The sequence below is a fragment of the Podospora pseudopauciseta genome, chromosome 3 (assembly GCF_035222475.1).
Source record: "Podospora pseudopauciseta strain CBS 411.78 chromosome 3, whole genome shotgun sequence".
In the NCBI taxonomy this organism is placed as follows: domain Eukaryota; kingdom Fungi; phylum Ascomycota; class Sordariomycetes; order Sordariales; family Podosporaceae; genus Podospora; species Podospora pseudopauciseta.
In genome coordinates, this window is record NC_085893.1 from 1,556,836 (window position 1) to 1,578,529 (window position 21,694).

The 21,694-nt window shown below is 54.8% G+C and overlaps 7 protein-coding genes across 7 annotated transcripts; 4 read left to right on the plus strand and 3 right to left on the minus strand.

The window, feature by feature from the left end:
- Positions 1–21: 21 nt before the first annotated feature.
- On the minus strand, positions 22–1,776 carry RRP8 (25S rRNA (adenine645-N1)-methyltransferase; the record flags this gene model as incomplete). The annotated part of the gene is made up of 1 exon (XM_062910881.1): positions 22–1,776. One exon carries the CDS (start codon positions 1,774–1,776, stop codon positions 22–24), a length of 1,755 nt encoding a protein of 584 aa, XP_062766862.1.
- Positions 1,777–3,725: 1,949 nt separating this feature from the next.
- On the plus strand, positions 3,726–4,623 carry QC763_0051740 (uncharacterized protein; the record flags this gene model as incomplete). Its single annotated transcript, XM_062905771.1, has 3 exons — positions 3,726–3,799; positions 4,193–4,375; positions 4,566–4,623. The coding sequence occupies 3 exons, from the start codon at positions 3,726–3,728 to the stop codon at positions 4,621–4,623; spliced, it is 315 nt and encodes a 104-aa protein (XP_062766863.1).
- A 124-nt stretch (positions 4,624–4,747) lies between these two features.
- On the plus strand, positions 4,748–8,805 carry QC763_304320 (uncharacterized protein; the record flags this gene model as incomplete). The annotated part of the gene is made up of 6 exons (XM_062910882.1): positions 4,748–4,901; positions 4,994–6,091; positions 6,168–6,789; positions 6,857–6,919; positions 6,985–7,798; positions 8,422–8,805. The coding sequence occupies 6 exons, from the start codon at positions 4,748–4,750 to the stop codon at positions 8,803–8,805; spliced, it is 3,135 nt and encodes a 1,044-aa protein (XP_062766864.1).
- A 428-nt stretch (positions 8,806–9,233) lies between these two features.
- Positions 9,234–10,238, minus strand: PUP2 (proteasome component pup2; the record flags this gene model as incomplete). The annotated part of the gene is made up of 4 exons (XM_062910883.1): positions 9,234–9,407; positions 9,468–9,993; positions 10,117–10,129; positions 10,214–10,238. The coding sequence occupies 4 exons, from the start codon at positions 10,236–10,238 to the stop codon at positions 9,234–9,236; spliced, it is 738 nt and encodes a 245-aa protein (XP_062766865.1).
- Positions 9,288–13,861, plus strand: alp4 (gamma tubulin complex Spc97/GCP2 subunit Alp4; the record flags this gene model as incomplete). The annotated part of the gene is made up of 3 exons (XM_062910884.1): positions 9,288–11,075; positions 11,207–13,293; positions 13,373–13,861. Exons 1-3 carry the CDS (start codon positions 10,490–10,492, stop codon positions 13,859–13,861), a joined length of 3,162 nt encoding a protein of 1,053 aa, XP_062766866.1. The 5' UTR covers positions 9,288–10,489.
- Positions 13,862–14,356: 495 nt separating this feature from the next.
- On the minus strand, positions 14,357–16,767 carry GYP8 (GTPase-activating protein gyp8; the record flags this gene model as incomplete). The annotated part of the gene is made up of 2 exons (XM_062910885.1): positions 15,479–16,767; positions 14,357–15,420 (listed from the first exon to the last, which is right to left on the minus strand). The coding sequence occupies exons 1-2, from the start codon at positions 15,708–15,710 to the stop codon at positions 14,357–14,359; spliced, it is 1,296 nt and encodes a 431-aa protein (XP_062766867.1). The 5' UTR covers positions 15,711–16,767.
- Positions 16,748–21,534, plus strand: QC763_304370 (uncharacterized protein). Its single transcript, XM_062910886.1, has 2 exons — positions 16,748–19,507; positions 19,564–21,534. The coding sequence occupies exons 1-2, from the start codon at positions 17,374–17,376 to the stop codon at positions 21,297–21,299; spliced, it is 3,870 nt and encodes a 1,289-aa protein (XP_062766868.1). The 5' UTR covers positions 16,748–17,373; the 3' UTR covers positions 21,300–21,534.
- The last annotated feature ends 160 nt before the right edge of the window (positions 21,535–21,694 follow it).

Below are 21,694 nucleotides of genomic sequence, written 5' to 3' on the forward strand. Positions count from 1 at the left end.
CCTACCTACAACAAAAAGAATCTACCTCAACTTGTAAACACAAGGCTTCAAAATCGCCATCTCCCTCCTCTTCCTCTCCTCCTCCTCCCTCTGCTCCCTCCCTGTCCCCACAAACTTCTTCCTATTCTCCACCACCTCCGCCCTCGTCTCTCTCTCCTTCTTCCTATCCTTGAACCCACCCAACGCCCCAAACCCCCTATCCTTCCCCAACCGACTCGCATTCGGCCCCAGCTTCTTCTCCACCTCCCTCTGCTCCTTGAACCGCGCCTCCCGTTCCAGCGCCTTGGGGTCAGAGCACTTCCCCACCAGCGCAGGCGCAGCCTTGACAAAGCTCATCCTAACAAACATCTTATTGCTCATATCAACCGCATGTTCCCCCATATCCCTATTCAGCAAAAACCCCCTCCCCTGCAGCGCAGCCACAAAAGCCGAAATATCCGTGCTGCTCGATTTTTGAACGGGGGGCGCATCCCCATCGACATGCTCCGCCAACTCGGCCAAATCAGCCGCCTCCTCTTCAACAAGCTGCTTAGCATTCGGCTTGTTGTTCTTCCTCCTGTTGCCCACGGAGTGTGACACAACCTTTGCCGGTTGCGTCGTTCCTGACCCGCCAGGGCTGGAAAACCTGGATTTAATCTCCGCCACCCAGAGCTCCCCCTTCCAACGAAGAACCCGATACGCCTCCTCGATGAAATCAGTCCAGTTCGTCCCCATCAACGCAAGGCAAAAAACCACCACGTCCACCGTCCCGGGCTCAAGCGGGAGGTTGGCAATGTCGGCTTTGGTGACCAGGGGGTTGCCCCCCGTTTGGAGGTCAAAGCTGTGGATCTGGAGCTTCGACTTTTTGAGAAGCGGTTGGAGGGTGGCGGCTAGCTTCGCGTCGCCGCAGCCTAGGTCGGCGATGGTGCAGATTTTGGTGGAAAAGTCCCTCGGGAGGGGGATGGCGGTTGGGAGGGCGGGGTGGGATTTGGGTGGTTGGCGGAGGGGGGCGCGGGTCTTGATGTCAGAGATGTAAATGTCGACTGGGTTTTCGGGCCAGACTTCGACTTGGCGGCGGAAGCCTTCGTGGTATTCGGAAAACATTTCGGGGGAGGTGGAAAAGAGGGAAAAGGATTCTTTGGAGGGGCGGGTGTAGAGGGTTTCGTTTAGGTGGCGGAAGCGGGCCGAGATGAGCTTTTCGCGCATGGAGGCTTGGAGGGGGGTGAGTTTGGGGCCTGGGGCGGGGGTTGGGGCAGCTGGTTTTGGTGGTGGTGCTGTGGCTCTGGTTTGGGCATCGTTGTCGACCTTCGGGGGTTGTTGCTTCTTGTCTTTCTTGTTCTTCTTGCCGGTGGCGGTGTCTTGGGCGGCGGCGGGTGTGGGCTTCGGGGTCTTGTCTTCCTCGTCGTCGAAGCCATTGAAGCCATCCTCGGCGTTCTCAGATGGGGCTACAGACTTCTTCTTTTGCTTCTGCTCCTTGGCCTTCTTGGGGGTGTTGTCCTCGCTCTTCTCTTCAGCTTGGGCGGTATGCTTGGGGGCGGGCTGATGGTCTGTCTTCTGGCGCTTTGCCTCCTGCTTGCTCCGCGGCTTGGTCCCTGGCTTGGGAGCCTCCTTGTGCTCGATGACTTGGTCCCAGAGATCAGCAAAGTTGTCGGCCGTCACATTCTGCTGGTTCGGTCTTTTGCGCTTCCTTGCAGGTTTCGAGGCCGGGGCGGGAGCGGCATTCACCGGAACGGCACCGTTCTCGGTCTCGATCTTGAGCTTCTCGGCCGAGATACTCAGGCCTTTGACGGGAAACATGATGGCAGTCGAAAGAACTGGCAGTTGGACTGGATTGGTGGCTGGCCGCAGTTGCGCTGGCAGTCTGTTGTCTGTCGCCTGTTGCTGTCGTCCAAAAGACGAAGAAAAATTTAGTGGGGCCAGGATCGGCAAGCCGTCAGCCCCCACATTGGGGTTAAAGCTTGAGTGGACCGTGCGGTGGAGATCAACGGCCCAAGCTCCCGTGAGGGTGTCCCGTAAAGTTTCACAACCATCTTCTTCGAACATGCCTCGGTTTCCCACCCCAAATTAACAATCATATGCTGTGTCCCTCCCGCCTCTGTGCTTCTTCAGCCTTGCGGCCGAAACTGACAGCTGATCCCTGGACTCTTTGTCCGGTTTGGGACATGCAACGACAACAACGGAGGTGTCATCCGGTTTGGCCGATGTTGAAGAGAATCCCCTCACAGAATCCCAGGCCCGTTTTTTTGAAGCTTGGGGCACCAGTTGATCGTGGAGCTTAGTTATTCGATGTCCTGATCCAATCCAGCATATGTCAGTTCTCGATCGTCATACATCTTGACCATTCTCGTCGAGAACCTCGCATCCTCGGCCGTCAATGCATTCTGCCGTGCATCTATCTCCCCAGCATCTCTCCGTGCTTACTTTTTTCTACTGTACCTCGAGTTCGAAGCTACCTATGCAGGACCCCGGGCTCGCCGCACACACACACACACAACGCAACTTCACATGTCTTTTGTCTTGGTTATCGAAAGCAATCTCGCAGATCCAGTGTTTGACACAGATTGAAGCCAGAATAAGACCGGAAGTATTCAGACGGCCCGCGGGATACACAGCATTTTTCTATACAAAGGAAGCCAGTCTGGGTTTGCAGTGCGACTTGTTCATGGGGAGTATCGGCCCTTTACAGCTTCTGATGGCCACAAAATTTGGTGCCATGATACCAAAGAGCACTTGGCAACCGTTTCGGCTTCTCGCTCACCGTTACCACGCCAAGATTTACTAGTCATGGACGGTCGTTGAGCGGGCGCCCGGAGGTGTTCGATGTTGCAGTTTACTTTTTTGAATATCCATAGAGCGGCAGTCGGAGCTGAAAAGCCCTATCATGTGAAGAGATGCATGATAATTTAGGCATGGAAGCCGCAGAGAATATTCCATAGATTAACGAGGCGGGATGTTTGGTTGGGACAGAGGAACTTGTGCTCTTGATGGAGGGGAGCAAGAGTGGGGGATTATCGGGATATGCTTGGTCCATCCCATCACCCTATCCACCTCCACTCAGGAGTTCACACACTCTTCTTCATACACTCACCAGTTTCGTTTCTGCATCTTGTTATCACCTACACTAGTTTGCGTCACACGGCACCACCTCGACCCTGACCTTGAACGGTAGGACGGCTTGACGCCACAGAGCTGCAGACCAACTCGAAAGCGTCCATCTTCATGTCATAAAACTGCAGCGGTGTTCCTGGTCCGCTCGTGTCACGCTGTCACATCCCCACCGAGTTTAGTTTGAGGTCCATAGTACGGTACTAGGTGAACTGACTGACAGGTAGCGCGGGCTACACAACGGCAGCAGCGGCAACGCCGGCATCAGACTCGTCCCGAGGGATATACCATTATACCTGACGTGTCGAAGGAGGGGAGGGTTACTTTTTTAGAACGCCCATGGTGACGATGGACGGGACGGTTTGTTCCCGTCCCCCAGAGCTGGACTGACAGAGAGGTGTACCTGACCTTGTGAGACTGAGAGCTGGAGCGCGCGGGGGGGCGGGGGGGGCATCTTGAGGGGACATTCACCCTCCATCATCCTGTCAAGGCGCCACAGCTGCACATGGAGCACGCATACAGGCTGCATCAGCTAACCTGTAGGTCCCGCAACTTCACCGTTCTGGCCCATGGTCTGGTGTTAGGGGACTGTAGGAAAGTGGCGCCAATCTCTTGGCCCGTTGAGGCTGCCCCACCTCACGATGCTTGCCCAGCTCTCCAGCTTGCGGTGGCCGCCCCGTGCTGCGATGCGACTCTCCCCTCGCCAAGCAACAAAGTGAGAATTGCGAGCGCCCGATCTGTCCTCGCACCAGAATCTCTTCGAGCACCATCGGCCCGTGATGCCATCATACAGCGCCACACCTCTCGATCTGCTCTCCTTTCTCCCTCCATAGCATACCGCCCACGCCTCTGTCTCTCTCCTTCAAGTGGGAGAGTGAGTGAGAGCACTCGGCCGAAGCCACGCTCCCCCCCCCCCACCCACCCCCTGGCTTGTTCCGCCTGACACACCACGTCCACCACCTAGTTACCACTATACCACAACAAAGAGAGACGGCCTAGATATCTACACACTACATATAAACGAATATCACCTACCCATACAACGCTGCTCGTCGATATCAGCCTCAACGGCTATTGTTTGTCACCCTCACCGCGGGCGGGCTGCCAGGCTACGCCATCTTACACCCAACGGGTTCCTGGGGTTGTTTCGGCCGGCACTGGTCTTTTCCATTCAGCTAATCAACAAGTTAGCGAAACCTCTCCGCGTCCTGTTGTGTCCTGCAGACAGCTGCACCAATTCGGATCATACTCTGGCTTCGCCGGGATCAATACAAGGCGACCTGCTCTCAAGGTAATTCACAATCTCGTTACACCAGCTTGTCTCAGTCCGTTCCGGTGAGGTGCATCACCTACGGCATCTGATCCGCCCCATTCCACCCTACATACTGACCTTACCTACATAGTTTGTGTGAGTATCTGGGCACCGCGGCGGAGATTTATTACCCGTCTCCCGCCCCCCATTGCCCTCTTGTCTTGGTCAGATCAAGGGACTACAAACTCATGATATATTCGCCAGACAGCCTCGAGTTTATCATGTGAACGCGCTGAGTTTTCACTAGCACAGATCCGTCACACCGCTTTCCCGGTAAAGCTCTTTACTCGCCGTTTTTCTTTCTGCATACTCTACACGTTTACCCCCTTTTTTTGACTTACACCAACCATCATGGACGTCGACACCCTGGAGGCACAAGCCCCAAAGTCTGCTCCTTCGCCCGAGCCTCCCTCTGGCAATGATCCCTCTGAGCCGCCCAATGGCAAGGGAAACCAGCCGCCAAAAAAGACAACAGTCAGAAAGAGAACCAAGACTGGCTGCCTCAGTAAGTGTTTACCATGAGCTTGGGTGTCGCTGATGAGGCGGGCCTCACTCTTCAAAATCCTGTGCACGGCTCCCGCTGACTCCCCTTTTTAGCTTGCCGCAGACGGCGAATCAAATGCGACGAGGGCAAGCCCACCTGCGGGAACTGCATCAAGTCCAAGAGACAATGTGAGGGATACAACCAGCGCATTGTCTTCAAGGAGTCTATGGGGCCGTTTCCTTCTGGCCACCTTTGGGGACATCCTGTGTACCATCAGCAGGCCCAGGAGGCCCTTCTGAACGCTCAGCTCTCGGAAGCACAAACCAAGGCTGCCTCGTCACAAGGACCGCTTGCCGCTATTGCTCCCAAGCCGCTATCCGTTGATTTTTCTGGTACCGGGACGCACCCTTACTCTCAGGGCTTTGCGGGACCTTCCAACCATTCTATCGCTGGGCCACCCCTCTTTAGCCCGCAGCACATCGACCCACAACAACATCACTTGCCTAGCCCGCAGCACCTCGAGCCACAGCATCACTTGCCCAGCCCGCCGCTCTTGACTCCCAATACTGTTCAGTATCCCGACCAGTATCCTTCACCTGGGGACGGGTTGCCCTTCTCGGACTATTATGGAGCTCAGACTCAACAGCCGGTTAGCGCTCTTGGACATGTCTCCCCCATTCATGGTCACCATGGTCAATATTCTCATCCTCAACCCCATTCCCATGACCAGGGCTATGGTCATGGCCATGGCCAAGAGATCCGGCAGGGTGTTGAGACACCACAGTTGGCTTCGCCAGATACGGCAGCGGCACTCAGCGGCACTGTGTCTGTGGAAGAAGGATACTGGCAGTCTGACGATGAAGCTTCCATGATGGCATCAGACGATGAACAAGTGCCGATAGACCCGCACAGCAGCCATCTCGAGTCTAACGATCTCGGTATCCTCGTGGCTCGGCGTCTCGACACCGACGGTGATGCCTACGGCGTTCACATCCGGTCCTTTGCCGGTCACAATGCCACCAACGTCCTCGACACGTACATGCCGTCGTCAGCAAACTCACCCCTCAACGACTCCCAAACCGCCGCCATCTTCTGGTACTTTGTCAACGTCACAGGCCAAAGCATGTCTCTCTACGAGCGCCACCCCTTTGACCCCACCCCCATGTTCCAAGGACAGCCCGTCGCCAAGGAGCGGCAACACATCTGGACCTGTTAGTTTTACCACGACTTTTTTCGCCCATCTCTGCCTGCCAACCGGACACCCCTTGCTAATATCTCCATCACCAGATACTTTCCCCATCATGGCGTTCAACCACCCGGCCCTCATGCAGGCGATGCTCGCGCTGGGTAGTCTGCAAATGGCCAAGCTCCAGGGCCACCCCCCAACAGCAGCGATGAAGCACTACCACTTGAGTCTCCGACGTATCGCTAAGAACTATCAAAGTCCTACTCGACGGATCCAACCAGCCACTCTGGCAGCTACTTTGCTGCTTGGCTTCTACGAGGTGTGGAACTCGGATCACGATAAATGGTGTAAACACATGTGGGGCGCTCGCGCGATCCTGAAGGAGCTTCCCCTACGGCAAATGACGCGTGATATTCTCACTCTGAAGCGGAGACAGCGGGAGCAAGCGAGGCGTAATCACCAGTGTGATGAGTTTTGTTTCGACTCGCGTCATCATGAGCAAAAGGATGACTGGCCGGAGCCGGACACGGAGTTTATTGAGAGTCTGACGGGGTTGAAGGTTGATTATGGCGGGGGGGAGGGGTATGTTGTTGTTGGGGGGGAGGAGAGGGTGAGGAGGTTGACGGAGAGGGATGTTGAAAAGTATGAGCAGATTAGGGATTTGTATTGGTGGTATTGCAAGATGGATATTTATCAGAGTTTTCTGGGGGGGACGAGGCCTTTGTAAGTGTTTTTTTTTTTCTCGGGTTAGGGATGAAGGGATGGTGGACTGACGACGTTTGGGGAACAGCATGAATTATGAGGCGTGGACGCAGTGTATTCCTAGGGGGCCGTTTGGGAAGATTGATTCGATGTAAGTTTTGAGGGGGGTGGTGTTTGGGTTGATATGGTGGTAGAAGGCTGACTTGAGTTGGGTAGTTATGGGACTTTTGACCATTTGATGTTGTTGTTGGGACGGTTGGCGAGTTTTGCGTCGAAGGATTTGACGAGGAAGAGGAAGGCGAGGAAGTATGGGCCGCCGCCTGGAGCTTCAGGTGGTCCTGGCGGTCCTCCTGGTAGTGGTCCTCCGGGTGGTCCTCCTGGTGGTTTTGAGGGTGGTCCCCCAGGAAGATTCCCCGGCGGTGGTCCTCCTGGTGCCGGCCCGCCCGGAACTTTCCCCGGCGGCCCCCCGGGACCCGGCCAGGGAAGAGGTGCATCTCCACCCCCCTTCACCGGCCTAATGCCCTCCTCGGGCACCTTCGACATCCCCAAAGGCTTCTCTCCACCCCGGGAGTCCACCCCTCCCCCGGACTCTTCTTCCTCCTCGGAAGAACCAGAAGACTTCTCCACCTCGACCGCCAAAGCTCTCCAAGAATGGGAATCCATCCGCGCCGCCTTTGAGCTCTTCCGCTCTAAGCTCGGCCCCGACTTTGAGCCCATGGGTCCTGACTTCGCGCCCCCAGACATGACCCCCTTTGGCCCGGCTTTGATCTACAGGACTTACAGCATCGCGGGGATATGGATGAATTACTACATGGGGCTGATTATTTTGCACAGAAGCCACCCGTCGATGCCCCCGATTGCAATATATGCCGCCGGCATGGCGGCGCAGCAGACGGGGAGGTGGGCTAATGAGATTGCGAGGATCGCGGCGGGGTTGCATGAGGATACCACGCATGTTAGTGCTGTGAGCACGCTGGTGGGTGCGGCGTTTATAGAGAGCTGTTTTTGCTTGTTTGTGGCGGGGGTGCAGGTAAGGGGGTTTCCTGTTTGTCCTTTTCCGCTGTTGTTGCTGAGGGGGGGTGGGGGGTTGGGGTCGCCGAGTAGTTCGGTGGGATGACCTCTTTTTTTGTTTTGTTTTTGATGCTGTGGTGATGATGATGATGATGATGATGATGATGATGACGATGATGATGGGTTCTTCCAGACGTATTATGATGATCCCCTTTTTTGTTGGTGGATGTGATTAGATTTCCTTGTCCAATTTTTTTCATTTTTTTCCTTTTTTTTTTTTTCAAGAGTGTTGTATTACTATGTACACGATAGATTTTTTTCTTGTCTTTGTTTCTCTTCGTCATCATGTACACTACTAGATTCCTTTTTTGTTTTGTTTTGTCTTCTGAGGTTGCCGTCGCCATGTACATGATTAGACATTGTTGTCCCTCCTCGCGAGCCTCACCGTCGTCATGTACATGGTAGACATCAACCTTTTCTCTCGTGTTGCCATCATCATCATCATCATCATCATCATCATCATCATCACCATCATCACCATCATCGTCTTCACCACCCACCCCAACCTCCACCCCCCTTGGTTCCCTCATCGCCAACACATCCCTCGTCAACTTTGTAGATAAATCTCGCTAACATCCCCAGTTCCAATCCCTCCCCCAACGCCACTTCACCATCCGCCGCCTCCGCGACATAGCCCGGCTAACAGGCTGGCAATCCGCCCGCCAAATCGCCGACGGCTGCGAGTCCGGCTGGAACAAAGCCGCCTCCCTCGGCCGCGGCCCACCCTACCACTCACCCCCCGAGCTCGGCCCCTTATTCCCAGACAACATCTGGAACCGTCCCCGGCGTATCGATCGCCGGATCCGCGAGATTGAAGCCTCGGAAGAAGCCCCAGACGGGAAACTCGTCCTGGCAAAAACAGAACAAGCCCACTACGCGCTTGGGCTGCTGAGCGTGGAGCGGGATTTGGATGAACTGGTAATTGTTGAGGAGGAGGATGAGAAGAGGAGGAAGGGGGGGAACTAGAGGGGGGGTAAAAGGGGGTTGCAAGATACCATTGAAAAGGGAGGTTTGCTTGATCTGCGGTTGTTGTTCGGTTTACGATGGTGTTTCGGTGTTGATTTTCAGAAGGGGTGCCCGGAAGACAAAAAAACAGGGATATATACATCACTTACAGGTCAAAATATCTTGTACAACAAAATAGATAGTACCTACCAGACAGATACAGGAAGAGCAAGAGTTTCACATGATACAGCTTTCTCCATTTCGTTCCAATTACCCTTAGTTCACCAGCAAAAAACCCAGCTCTATTCTCGAAACATGCTCAGCTGGAAGAGATCAAGAACAGTTCACCATCTCTATCTCCCGGCTCACAACCCCCTAATCTCAACCTCCATATCCACACCACCCCCAGCAAAAGCAGAAGGAGGAGGAGCAGCCCCACCCGCGGCCGCCTAGTTCGCAGGAAGCCTCTCCACCACCGCAGCCATCTCCTCATCCGTGTATATTCTGAACCCGCGCTCCTTGGTGACGCTAGCAAGCTGGACATTCTTGGAGTCGAGCTTCTCCTCCATGACCTGCTTCAATGTCTTGAGAACCAGAGTCTCCGCATCCTCGATGGTCAACGACTGCATTTTCCCGTCAGCACCCTCTCTACCCTTGTATGTATGTTGTCAAGGAAAGCAAACCTTGTGATACTCATTCTGCAACTCCGCCTGCGCCCCCTCACTCCCACTCCCAATAGCCTTGGCATCATACCTGTAAAACGTCCCGCTCGGCTCGGCATGATACAAGCTCGGCCCGTCCTCGTCATAGCCCGCAATCAACAACGCCACACCAAACGGTCTGGACATGATGCTCTCCTCTCCATCGGCGCTCTCGCCGAAGCGGAGGGCAAGATCGCAAATGGCCTGGGTGCAGGACTCGACGCGGAGGTTCTCGTTGTAGTTGAAGGCGTGGGATTGGCACTCTACGCGGGCGTGCTCGACCATGGAGCGGGCGTCGGCTTGGAGGCCCGACATTGCGCAGCCGATGTGGCGGTCGATCTCGACGATCTTCTCGACGGAGGAGGTCTCGAGGAGGGAGGAGGTGACGCGCTTTTCGACGCCGAGGATGACGCCGGTGGAGGTGGAGATGCCGATGGCGGTTGAGCCGAGTTTGATTGCTTCGAGGGAGTATTCTACTTGGAAGAGGCGGCCTTCGGGGGAGAAGGTGCTTTTGGGAGGGGGGGGGTTGGTTGGTTAGCTGGATTGGTGATAGGTTGGACTGGTATGGCGGGGACTTTGAAGTTGGAGAGATCGGTGAGAGAGAAGGGAATGGGACAGAAAACAGGCTTACTTGATACCCCGATCTGTAAAGACATGTTAGCTATATGTGATTTGAGGTATGCGACTCTGCTAAGTGGCATGGATCGAGCTGATGGAGGGGGACGTACCGTATTCTGATCTTGCCATAAACATCTTGGCGGTGTTGTGGGGGTGGTTGTGATTAAGTGGCCGGTGGGTGTTGGAGGGAAAGAGTCGAAAAAACAGCTCAAGCCGAAAATATCGTAGTTAATGTCGTCGCTGGTTGTTGAAAGTGAGATACTCCCGTCTGTAGTGGAGGGGAAGCTGTGATGGCAGTGAGCTCCCTCCAGGCACGGAGGTCTACGAAGCTCTCCACCCGCTGGCAGCCAGGCGACCAACTGTAGACGAAGGAAGGCCCCCTGTAAATGTACCCAGGTACCTTGACCCCAGCCTTGCCCTGCCGCAGTAAACCCGCGCTAGTCCCGATTCGGGACAGCAAAGAGCCGGCGCGTGAATCCATCCATGGCCATTGTCGCGTTTTGGGGGCTGGAAAGCTCCCGCGACTTGGCATTGGCAGGGCAGAGGTAATCACTATCTTATCACCACATATCTGCCGCCCAAAGGTTGTTGTTCAACATCATTTTGCGATCATCACTGCCCAGCAGCCCAATGCCGGCACCGGCAGCCGTAAGAGGAGGACGAACACAATGTCGTCTGGCACCACCAGGCCGTCGACATTTCAAGACAAGAGAAGCAGACCAGACCAAGTGAGCTTTTCCCAGAGCCACAGCCAACACCAGCACAGCAATGCCGAGTCGAGAAAACGGTCCACCTCGGTCAACCCCCGCTCCGCGAGCAGACATGTCGAGGAGCGCCGCACCGAAAAGGTGCAGGTGACGACGCGGGAGACGCTGATGACACGGACGAGGAGCCCCGATCGCCGCGAGGGAGCAAAGCAGCGTGCTGCTGAACCAAGGTCTCGGGATATGCGACAGGATGCGCCACCCCAAGGTCTGTATGTTTGCTTTACAACCCCGCCCTCCGGTACTTGTTCTACCTGATGGGAAAGAAATCTCTCCCCCTCCCCCAAAGAAAAACCTACTGCACCACCCTTCTCATCATGAATATCATGCTGACCAAAAGAAAAAAAGAAAAACCCGCCCCCCACCCATGGGAACCAGAAGCGACCCTCCTCCCGCACACAACAGCCCCCTTAGCATCCCGCATATCAATCCCACCCCTCGCCTCCACCGCCCCCCAGACCCTCCAACCGAAACCCTTTCATGACCTCTCCCTCGAAGCCCAAGAGGCGGTCATCATCGAGGACCTCCTATTCGTCTTTATGGGCTACGAAGGCCAATACATTCGTTTTGGCAAAGGCTACAATCCCAACGAGGAACGAGACAGGCTGTCCGGTCCAACATGGCGCATCCTCCCCGGCCTCGACCCCTCCTTGCAAGACCTCACCCAGTCCATGCTGCGCATGGCTGCTCATTACACCGCTCTCGAGACGTTTGTCGACGTACAATCCCGCGAAGAATTCGGCTCCGTCAACCACGCCCTTTGCGCGTCAATACGGAAGCTGCTGCAGGAGTATTTGGTCATGGTTGCGCAGTTGGAGACGCAGTTCTTGACGGATGACTCGTTCACGTTGCATGTATTGAATATTCATGTGCTGCCCACGAGCCATATGATGCATCAGGTTTATGGGCTGGCGCATGAGCTGTTGAAGAGGAATGCGCTGCTGGATGATGAGTCGGATGAGAGTAGTGACGGCGGAGATGATTATGATCATATTTTGGAGCAGCTACGAGAAGGGGGGGAGCTGGTGCCGGGGAACATGACCGGCAAGAAGATTACCAAGGGAGGGGTGGTGCTGGGGTTGATCACCAAGAGGTTGGAGTCCATGTCTGGTGATCCGGCGGCCAGGGCGTTGTTGACGACGCTACTGAGGGATGCGAGCAAGCCGTACATGGCTATGCTGAACGAGTGGCTGCACCATGGGGGGATTAATGACCCGCATTCGGAGTTTTTGATCAAGGAGCAGAGGAGTATCAGGAGGGAGAGGCTGGAGCAGGATTATACTGATGAGTATTGGGAGAGGAGGTATACCATCCGAGACCACGACGTGCCGCCGCAGCTGGAGGGGGTCAAGGACAAGGTGTTGCTTGCGGGGAAATATCTGAATGTGGTCAGGGAATGCGGCGGCGTCGATGTCAGCTTGCAGGTTAAGCACGTGCCGACTTCCTTTGACGACAATCGGTTTCTGGATAATGTCAACAATGCCTATGCGCATGCGAATGAGTCGCTGATGCAGTTGCTGTTGACGACGCATCAGCTGCCGGCACGGTTGCGGTCGCTGAAGCATTACTTCTTTCTGGATCCGTCGGATTACTTTTCTTACTTTCTCGAGCTCGGGGCTAGTGAGCTGAGGAAGCCGGTCAAGTCGGTGAACACGGGGAAGTTGCAGTCGCTGTTGGATCTGGTGCTGAGGCAGCCGGGGAGCATTGTTGCGCTTGATCCGTTCAAGGAGGATGTCAAGGTGGAGATGAACGAGATCAACCTGACCAAGAGCCTTCATCGGGTGGTGAATATCACGGGGATAGAGCAAGGGGAGGCGCTGCAGCCGCTGACGAGCAACCAGCCGGTGGAGAGCGACAAGGCGGCGAATGGGTTTACGTCGTTGCAGATTGATTATTCGGTGCCGTTTCCTGTGTCGTTGGTGGTGAGCAGGAAGACGGTGTGGCGGTATCAGGCTCTTTTCAGGTATCTGCTGTCGTTGCGATATCTGGAGTCGCAGTTGTCGACGACGTGGCAGACGCACACGAGCGGGTTTGTGTGGTGTCATCGGTCGTCGTCGAGGGTGTTGGAGATTTGGAAGAGGAGGGTGTGGACGTTACGAGCGAGGATGTTGGTGTTTGTGCAGCAGCTGTTGTATTTCTGCACGGCCGAGGTCATTGAGCCGAACTGGCAGGCTTTGATGGCGAGGGTGAGGGAGAGGGAGAAGCCGCCTCAGCAGGAGCAGCAGCAGCAAGCGGGAGCTGGGGAGCAAAACGGCACAACACTCCCAACACCAACCACATCCCCAAACCTCCACCACTACCCACTAAAGTCGACACATATCCGCCCGGGGTTGACGAGGACAGTGGATGAGCTGATGCAGGATCATGTCGATTTCTTGGATACGTGTCTGAAGGAGTGTATGCTGACGAACTCTAAACTCTTGCGTGTAAGTAAAAACCCTCCTTTGTGAACTTTGTGTACCTCGATTGTTTTCGTTACGCTGACTTGTGTGCGGTGGCGCCTAGATCCACTCCAAACTAACCCAAACCTGCACCATCTTTGCAACCTACACAAACTGGCTATCCCGCGAGCTGGAAAAGACGGACCCCGACCTCTCGGGACATCACAGACCGCCCAACATGTCGGAGGAGCAGTGGCGGGTTTTCCAGTCTGTCCGCTCCCAAAAACCTACCGATGCCTCCTTCATGGAGGGTCAGCAGCAGCAGCAGCAGCAGCAGCAAGGAGAGGACAAGATGGCGAGCTTGTTTGACTTGATCAGGAAATGGGAGGACAATTTCAGCAAGCACCTGCAGATTTTGCTGGACGCGCTGAACCACTACGCGGCTACTGAGACGGTGGTGCTTTTGAGTTTGTGCGCGAGGTTGAGCACGGCCAATGCGGGGAGCGGCTATACCGGACGAGGGGGGTATGGGCAGGGACAGGTGGATGGGGTGGGGGTGCAGAATGGTGGTGGTGGGATGGAAGGGGGGGATGTGAGGATGGGGGGTGTATAAAACCTACCTACCTTACCTACCTGCCTTGTTTCTTCTTTCTGTGTGTATGTGAGAATGAAGGCTGAATGAAAAGAGTGTGGGTGGTGGGACACAGCAGGAGTGGTTTGGAATTGAAATGTTATAAGCATGTTTGTAAAAGGGTAGCGGCAAATTTTGGAATTGTCATAGTCCGGTATTGACACATTTGGTGTATTGAACGGGAAGGGGAAGTTATGAATATGAGATCATTGAACAACTTGTCGTAGTGTGCTGGGTGGCTTGTGAGATCACATATTGAGATTATATCGAGCCGGCTTTCCCCCCCCCTTTCGCTATGTTATCAACTTATGTTTTATTGGTGCCCCCAGCCGTCCCATCTAAATTCTTGTAGCCCTCCACATATTTGTTCGGCTTTTTCTATTCCTTTCTTTTCTGAACTAGTCCTGACACATTTGCTCTGTCAATCCCCCATTTTATCTTACCCATTGTCACCCAAAAACGCCTATGAATAAACCCCTACCTCACCCACCCCCTCCCCACCAGTCCCATCACATACTCCAACATCCCCCCCCTCTCCCCATGCCCCCCATACCCCGGCTGATGATGCACAAACCTCCTCACCACCACCCCCACCACAGCAACCAAAACCGCAAACCCAACCCCCCTCACCACCCCCCTATTCCTCCTCACCACCTCCCCGACCCTTGACACCCTCTCCCTCCACTCGAGCTCCCTAATTTGCTTCTCAAACGCCTCCCTCCCCTCCTCTAACCCCTGCCTATAAACCCCCTCCCCCCTCCCCGTCTTCAGAACCGACCACCTACTAATCCCCCTCCCCCAACCCCTCAACCCCTCCGGCGGGTATTCTCGTTCCAGCTCCACCGCCTGAGATATCAACCCCTCCAAATCCAACGGCTGCGGCAGCTTCGACAGCACCGAATGCAACATCTCCGGTTCATCCTCCGGTATATCAAGCAGTTTCCCTCTGCGGGAGCGAACAATAGCCGCAAACAAATACAATGAGAAAACCGGATCCCTCGCCAGCAACACATCAAACAGCCTGGTGATCTCCCCCAGATTAGTAATGTCATGCGCGTACATCGTCAACGTCCCCGACAGCGCAAAAAAAGGTTCTGTCGATGACAGATGTTGCCATAGTTCCGGGTCGGACGATCTCAGGATATCCGGGAGGAGTCGCAGTTGCGCTATGGCAGGGTGGAGGTTCGGTAGCATAAAATCCCTGATGCGCAGAAGTGACAAGTGGGCCAGGGCGGCTGGTTGGAGGGCCGGGGGGAGGGTCAACAGCAAGACTTGGCATATGTCGTGGTAGCCTTGAAAGTAGGATAGGTACGGGTGGTGACGGAGGGTGCGGATGATGAGGGTGGAGAGGAGGGTTTTGCTGTGGGAGAGCTGGGTGTCGTTTTGGTCGTTGGGGTAGTAGACAAAGGCTCTGTTGACGTCGAGCTGGACCTGGGATTCGTCTTTGTGAGGGGGGAGGGATTTCCAGTCTTCTTTTTCTTCTTCTTCTTCTTCTTCTGGTTTGGTGTCTGATAGTGATGGGATGCCCAGCAGTAATGGCCCTAGGAAAGTGAACGTTAAGAACATGATGCTAAGGCATCGGGTAGCGGGGTCACTTACACGCTTGTTGGCGGATGGTGTCTGTTAGAAATCCTCCTGGTGAGGCGGCAAGGGTTCTGAGGGCGGCAAAGTCCCTTGTCTTGCATGCTTTTAGGATTTCTTTTTTCTTTTGCTCGGCGGCTTCGTCTTTGGGATCGGGGGGTTTCTCGTCGATGGGGTCCTCCATCTTGATGGGCTTTTCGTCAAAGTCGGCCGTGTTGGTTTCAGGCTCGGGGCCTAGCATCATATCCATTTTCTCTCTTTTAACCCTTTCTCCGAGCTCATGCACAGCTTGCCGGTGTTAGCGGATGAGTGAAGTTTCGGATCCGGGGCGTGGGGTTTGTTTGATATTGCGATGATGGGTTAGGCAAGTCTGGCCTAGACGTGGAGAGAGTGCCCAATCAGGGATGGACGGCGGCACCAAGTCTGAGTTGAGGGATGAGGCTGGTAGAAATGACCGAGCCCTTGCCGTAGGTTTGACTTATAGACAAGCGTCTCACCATCTGTCCGGTCCAGTTTGAAGCTTCGTATCTCGCAGCGCGAGTGTGTGTGAGTGAAGGGGGTGTCTGTCGTGTGCTAGCGCCGGAGATACATGGACAGGGGGTGCTGGAGAAGGCCAGCAAGATGCCCCGTGCTTTTTCATGCCAGGGCCGTTTTAGCGCTGGAGATGGGGATTCGTCCGTGGTGACGTAAGAGGGATCGGACCTAAAATCGACGTCTGCCCCGCGCTGTATGAGTGTTGACCCCACTGTACATGTTAGCGATGCCCCAGACGGGACGACTCTGAATGATAACCTCATGAGAATAGGCAACTTCGAGAAGCCCTACTCGGATCATCATTGCCGCGAGAGGGCTTCCAGTGCCAAGGAATGTCGGTGTCCCAAATGGTCTGGAGGCCCTCGATGGAAAGTGATATGTCAATTGGTATGGGTGACATCTGCTCTTGGTCGGCACGGTACGGGGCTGGATGAGACATGGACGCCCATTGTATCCGCCAACTCACTTGGACTCGAGACAAGACCAGAAGGTGACGAATCACGTTTGTGGGATACATCTCCGAAGACAATAGTTTACTGTGCTTCGTAAAAAAGCAAAGCATTGTAGGGCCTAGAAGAAGCCAAATGCAGACGGTGTTGGAGATGGCCATGTACATAGACTAGCAGGGAGGAATCTGATCGCTTCACTAGAGCAAAGGTACCTTAAGGCAAGGCGGGAGGGAGGGGTCCTGATTCCTCCCCGAGTAAGGTAACTTTGCTATTCTCAGAAAAAAAAAAAAAAAAAAAAAAAAAAAAAAAAAAAAAAAAAAAAAGAAAAAAAAAAAAAAAAAAAAAAGAAAAAAAAGAGAGATGCGGTATGTGCTTTGCCGTTCAAAAGCATGGAAAACTCTTCACTAGTTGTTGGCTGCCGGTGTGAGGTAAGGTTCTCTTTCTCTACCTATCGAGAGGGTGGATAGCATTTGATCGATTTGGCCGTGGGCCGTGTGCTGCCCCACGCGAGCACATCAACCTGCCACTCACCAACTCCAACTTCCCAACTTCTCTCGGCTGTTGGACCCAACACAGACTGACTGAATAAAAGATATCAGAAATCTGACCGCCCTCAGAAAAGCTGACCCTACCCGAGTATTGCGTGCAGCGCCTGCTGACAACACGGCAGACCAAAAAGACGGGAAAAGACGTACATTGCCTGCAGCGCCGTCGCTCATCTTCATGGGATCATGCTTCCCTCCTGATTCTGATAGGCCCTGGTACCCCTAGCCGTATGCACGGAAGGACTCCGCGCCTTATCCTGATTCGGTCACTGCCTGGGAGCCTCTTTCATCCCGGGTTCAATTCAGAAAGCTCAAAAGGTGCAGCGTGATCCCAGGAAAATCCCAAAGAAATCCCGCCGCCTTGCTGTACGCCGGCAACATCACCATGGCCTTCCAGACAAACGTTCTCCGGGACGGTCAGTGGGTGACCGAAACCATCAACGTGCAGTCCATCGTCAAGAGCCAACAAGTCGACGCTGCCCCCCAGCAACAAGTCCTCAAGCCACCAAGGTGCGGCTTGCTCACCCGGACCATTATTGAGAGCCCCTTCATAAACTCCATCCTGCCCGTCAGGATACGGTCGCCCCTCCACAATGACGTCGCTTTTATTGGGGACCACTTTGTTCAGATTCGTGAGCTGCGCCGAGATGGACGTCTCAAGGACATCGTCAGGAAGGTCAACTTTGGGTCTCGGATACGAAACGCCTGCGTCGTTGGCAGCTTCGACATCAAGACAGAAGAGGAACAAGATGCTCTTTCTTCTCAACCGCCCATCAAGCTGGAGGACAGCCAGTTTGGGCTTCCTCCCAGGCTCCCACCGCAGATGCTGATGGTGGCCCTGGAGAGTGGTGACAGCGTCTTTATGTTCGTCCGTTCCGACTCAAACGGCGAGCCAGAGTTTGTTACCACTCGCTTCGTGAGCCCGAAGCAGCGGCTGGCTCACCCAGGCTTCCACGTCGTGGTCGACCCCAGCTCGCGATACATGGCTCTGGCCTACGCCGAGGATTTCTTCGTGGTCTATGAGCTTGAATCACGGGAGCGATTGGAGGAGAAGTACGCCAACGGCGAACCTTTACAGTCCCCAGTGAGATCATTCCGTCTGCGGAGCGTGAACGGGGTTATTCACAAGATTACCTTCCTATATCCACGATCGGGCGACCAGAATCACGTCATCCTACTCCTGATCGTGGTCAGACATCGAAAGTCCCGCATGGTGATTTACGAGTGGAAGCTCGGGGATGACCTGAAAATGGTCTTTGCCGAGGACAAGCAGGGCCACCGCATGCCCGTGGAGAATCAGATGCCTCTGCTGCTCATTCCTCTGACCGTCCAGTCGGCTTTTATCGTCATATCACCTCACCAGATTGATGTATGCACCGAGTGCCTTCATGGACCGCCGAGCTTCGAGACCATCGAGATGTCCTCTCCTCCCCCGACGCCTACCCACCACGGCGCTCGCCTACCGCTATGGACAGCATGGACAAGACCTTTCCGGCTCGCCTCTTACTTTGAAACACGGGACTGCATCTTTCTTGCACGGGAAGACGGCGTGGTTGTGTACTTTGAGGCCGACAAGGACAGCACAGTGGAGCGTGTGACGCCTATGGACACTTTTAATTGCAACATCTCGACCGCATTTGCCTGTGTTTACGATCGATACGCCGACGTACTCATTCTGGGCAGCGACTCGGGTCCGGGGGGTGTTCACAAGATCTGTCCACGAGTTCCCATCGAGTTTCTCGAGGCGTTGCCCAACTGGTCTCCTGCGGTGGACTTTGCCTCTACAGCGCAGGTTACCGAGTGGCATCGGGATGGCGACAAAGCGCAAAAGGCAGCGCTTCCAAAAGGTCCGCTGCCACGACCTGATCGACTGTTTGCGACGTGTGAAGGTGGCAGGAAGGGGTCGATTACCGAGTACAGATACGGGTTGAAGGCCAATATCGCGTTTGATCTTGCGTTTGAGCCTGGTATCAAGCAAGCCTGGCTGATTCCTACGGGTGATGGTTATCAGATCATCATATCCATGCCGGACGCCACGTCGGTCTTGCAGCTCCCTTCGGACTTCAGCAGCGCTGATCTCGTTGCGGCCGGCCAGACGCCTTATAATCTGAGCGGTTCGACGTTGGCGTTTTCTCACTCTGGCCCGTTTACGGTCCAGGTCACAACACAGGGGGCTGTGCTTACCCTGCCTCGTGCTCATCGATCATATCGATATGATGAGTTTTCTGGGCTTGAGGGGTGTTCAGTGTCTGATGCGTGCATCTTGGATGGTTGTATTGCGGTGTCGGCTCATGACAAGGGTAGCAATACGTTCCAAATTCATGTCTTCAAGATGGAGCGGTCTCATCTTGGTCTCGGGCATGTGAGGACGGTAGAGGTGGGTGGAGAAGTGAACAGTCTGGCGTTGACCGAGGATTTTACTCTGCTGGTTGGGACGTTGAATGAATCTGGGCCGGCGTTGGTGCGGTGTTCGCTGCAGCAGGCCACGAATAACCTGGAGGTGATTTCTGTTCCGGAAAGTAAGTGCCATCGCGTTCTTTATTCTCAACTCGGTCGTATCTGACACGGTTGATAGTCCTGGCCGAACACACGAGCATCGAGGACCCATCCTCGGTCGAGGGAATCGGCAGCATCGTCTCTCTAGGCAGCACCATCTTTCTCGGCACCCGAAGCGGAGAGGTCATCAGCCTAACCACCAGCGCCGACTCGTGCGCTGTCAACTGCGAGAAATTCGGAATCGCGTCTGCCAAACTAAACTGCGCACACATCACCGGCCAATCGAACCCCGTCCTCCTCCTCACCTGCGATAACAACCTTTTGTACCTCGGCCTGAACCCTGCCTCCCGCTACCACAACCGAGAGAACAAATTCAGCAAGAAAATCCGGGTCTTTCCGGTCGACCCAAGCCACCTCGACGCTCTCGCCCCCCCAGTCCAATTCGCCTCAGCAGTTGACGTGCCGTCCGAAGACGGGATAACGCAGCTCCTCCTCATATCCAACGAAACGATCCTCCTGACAGAACTACACCCCACCCCGGGGTGTGTCCCGCGATCGATCCCCCTCGACGGCACGCCCAACAAGCTGATCTGGTCGAGCAAACTCGGCTGCCTGATCACGGCGGTGAATTACTCTGCCAAACCGAGCCTGGCGTTTATAAACCCCAACACGGGGGAGGACATCGGGGTGCCTACCGATCGAAACGACAACCCGACTGATTTTATTCATGGGCTGGGAAAGCAAGGGGATGTCATACTTGCGGTGACGGAGTGGAGGTACAAAACATATTTTTATCTTTTGGTCGGGACGAGGAAGGGACGGTTGTTGGTTGTGAGCGTCAAGAGGGATAAGGAGACGGGTCGGATACGGTACTGGATGAGGTGGAAGAAGGAGTTTGAGCAGCCGGTGTATTCGGTTCTTGGGCATGGGGAGGGGGTGGTGATGTGTGTCGGGCAGAGCGTCAGGTGGGAGGTTTTGGACGAGGGGGAGAAGAGGTTGAGGCATGAGAGGAGCTTTGAGCTGGAGTCGGCGGGGGTTGGGTTGAGGGTGGAGAATGGAAGGTTGGTGGTGCTGACGGGGAGGGATTCGGTTGTGGTGCTGGAGGATGGTGGTGGTGGGGGGGGAAAGGGTATGTGCAATGCTGATCCGATGAGGAGGAACGGGGTCAGCATGGTTGAGGTTGCGGGGACGGAAGGGGTGGATGATAAGGAGGGGGGGATCACGCTTGTGAGTGACAGGGAGTGTGGGGTCGGGGGGTTGTGGGTGCCGTGGAGGCAGGTGGACAGGGAGTGTGAGGTTGTTTTTGAGGCGGAGCTCACGGCGAGTGTGAGGAAGTTTCAGAGGGGGAGGACGAGGCCGGTTTGGGAGCAGGGGGTGGGGAGGAGGTTTGGGAGGCTGCTTGGGTCGTTTGATGATGCGGAGACGTTGGGGACTTCGCTCAATGGGGCGCTTCACCACTTCACTACGCTTGATCTCAAGACGTGGAGGTTTTTGAGGTTTGTGCAGAATTTGGCGCTGCTGGATGGGGAGGTGACGCCTTTTATGAGTCGGTATAGTCAGCAGGGAGGGGTTTGGAATAATAACCCCGAGCCGAGGGTGGATAATGGGTTGGAGATGCAGGTTGATGGGGATTTGCTGATGAGGATTCTGGAGGGGGAGGGGGAGGGGGAGTTGGAGAGGGTGGTGAGGAATTACGAGAGGAGGTTTGCGGAGTTGTTGGGGGAGGTGGAGGGGGTGGGTGAGGTGAATGATGTGGGAAAGGCGTTTGGGAAGGCGTACGAGGTTTTGGAGTACTTTTTGAGACCGGTGTTATGATTTTAGAGGGAGGGGGGATACATAGCGTTGCTTTTGATACACGATATAAGAACGAGACAGCAGAATTCATCATCTAACATACAGCAGCCTGATGTTGTTGGCTCAGGTCAGGGGCTCACATAGGGGGGTGATTATGGCCATAAACTTGGATAATTGCATTGATTGATGTTACGAGATAAGATATTGCTGTATTGAGAAAACACACAAAAAAATGAGCCCCGCACTGACAAAAAAGCTCTGGGCATTGATTTTCTCAACTTTTTTTGTGCCGTCGCACACCACCACCACTGCGTCATTGTCTGTCGGCCGAGTGCGGCGACTCTGGTGAGACTAGACCTGAATCGGGTCCGGCGAGTGACCGCGAGTGACCGCGAGTAACGGCGAGTGACTCGAGA

Excerpts from the sequence above, each read along its gene's own strand:
- QC763_304370 (XM_062910886.1), top strand. The coding sequence starts at position 17,374 with ATGGCCTTCCAGACAAACGTTCTCCGGGACGGTCAGTGGGTGACCGAA. Across the intron at positions 19,508-19,563 it reads GGTGATTTCTGTTCCGGAAA|TCCTGGCCGAACACACGAGC; the intron begins GTAAGTGCCATC and ends CACGGTTGATAG.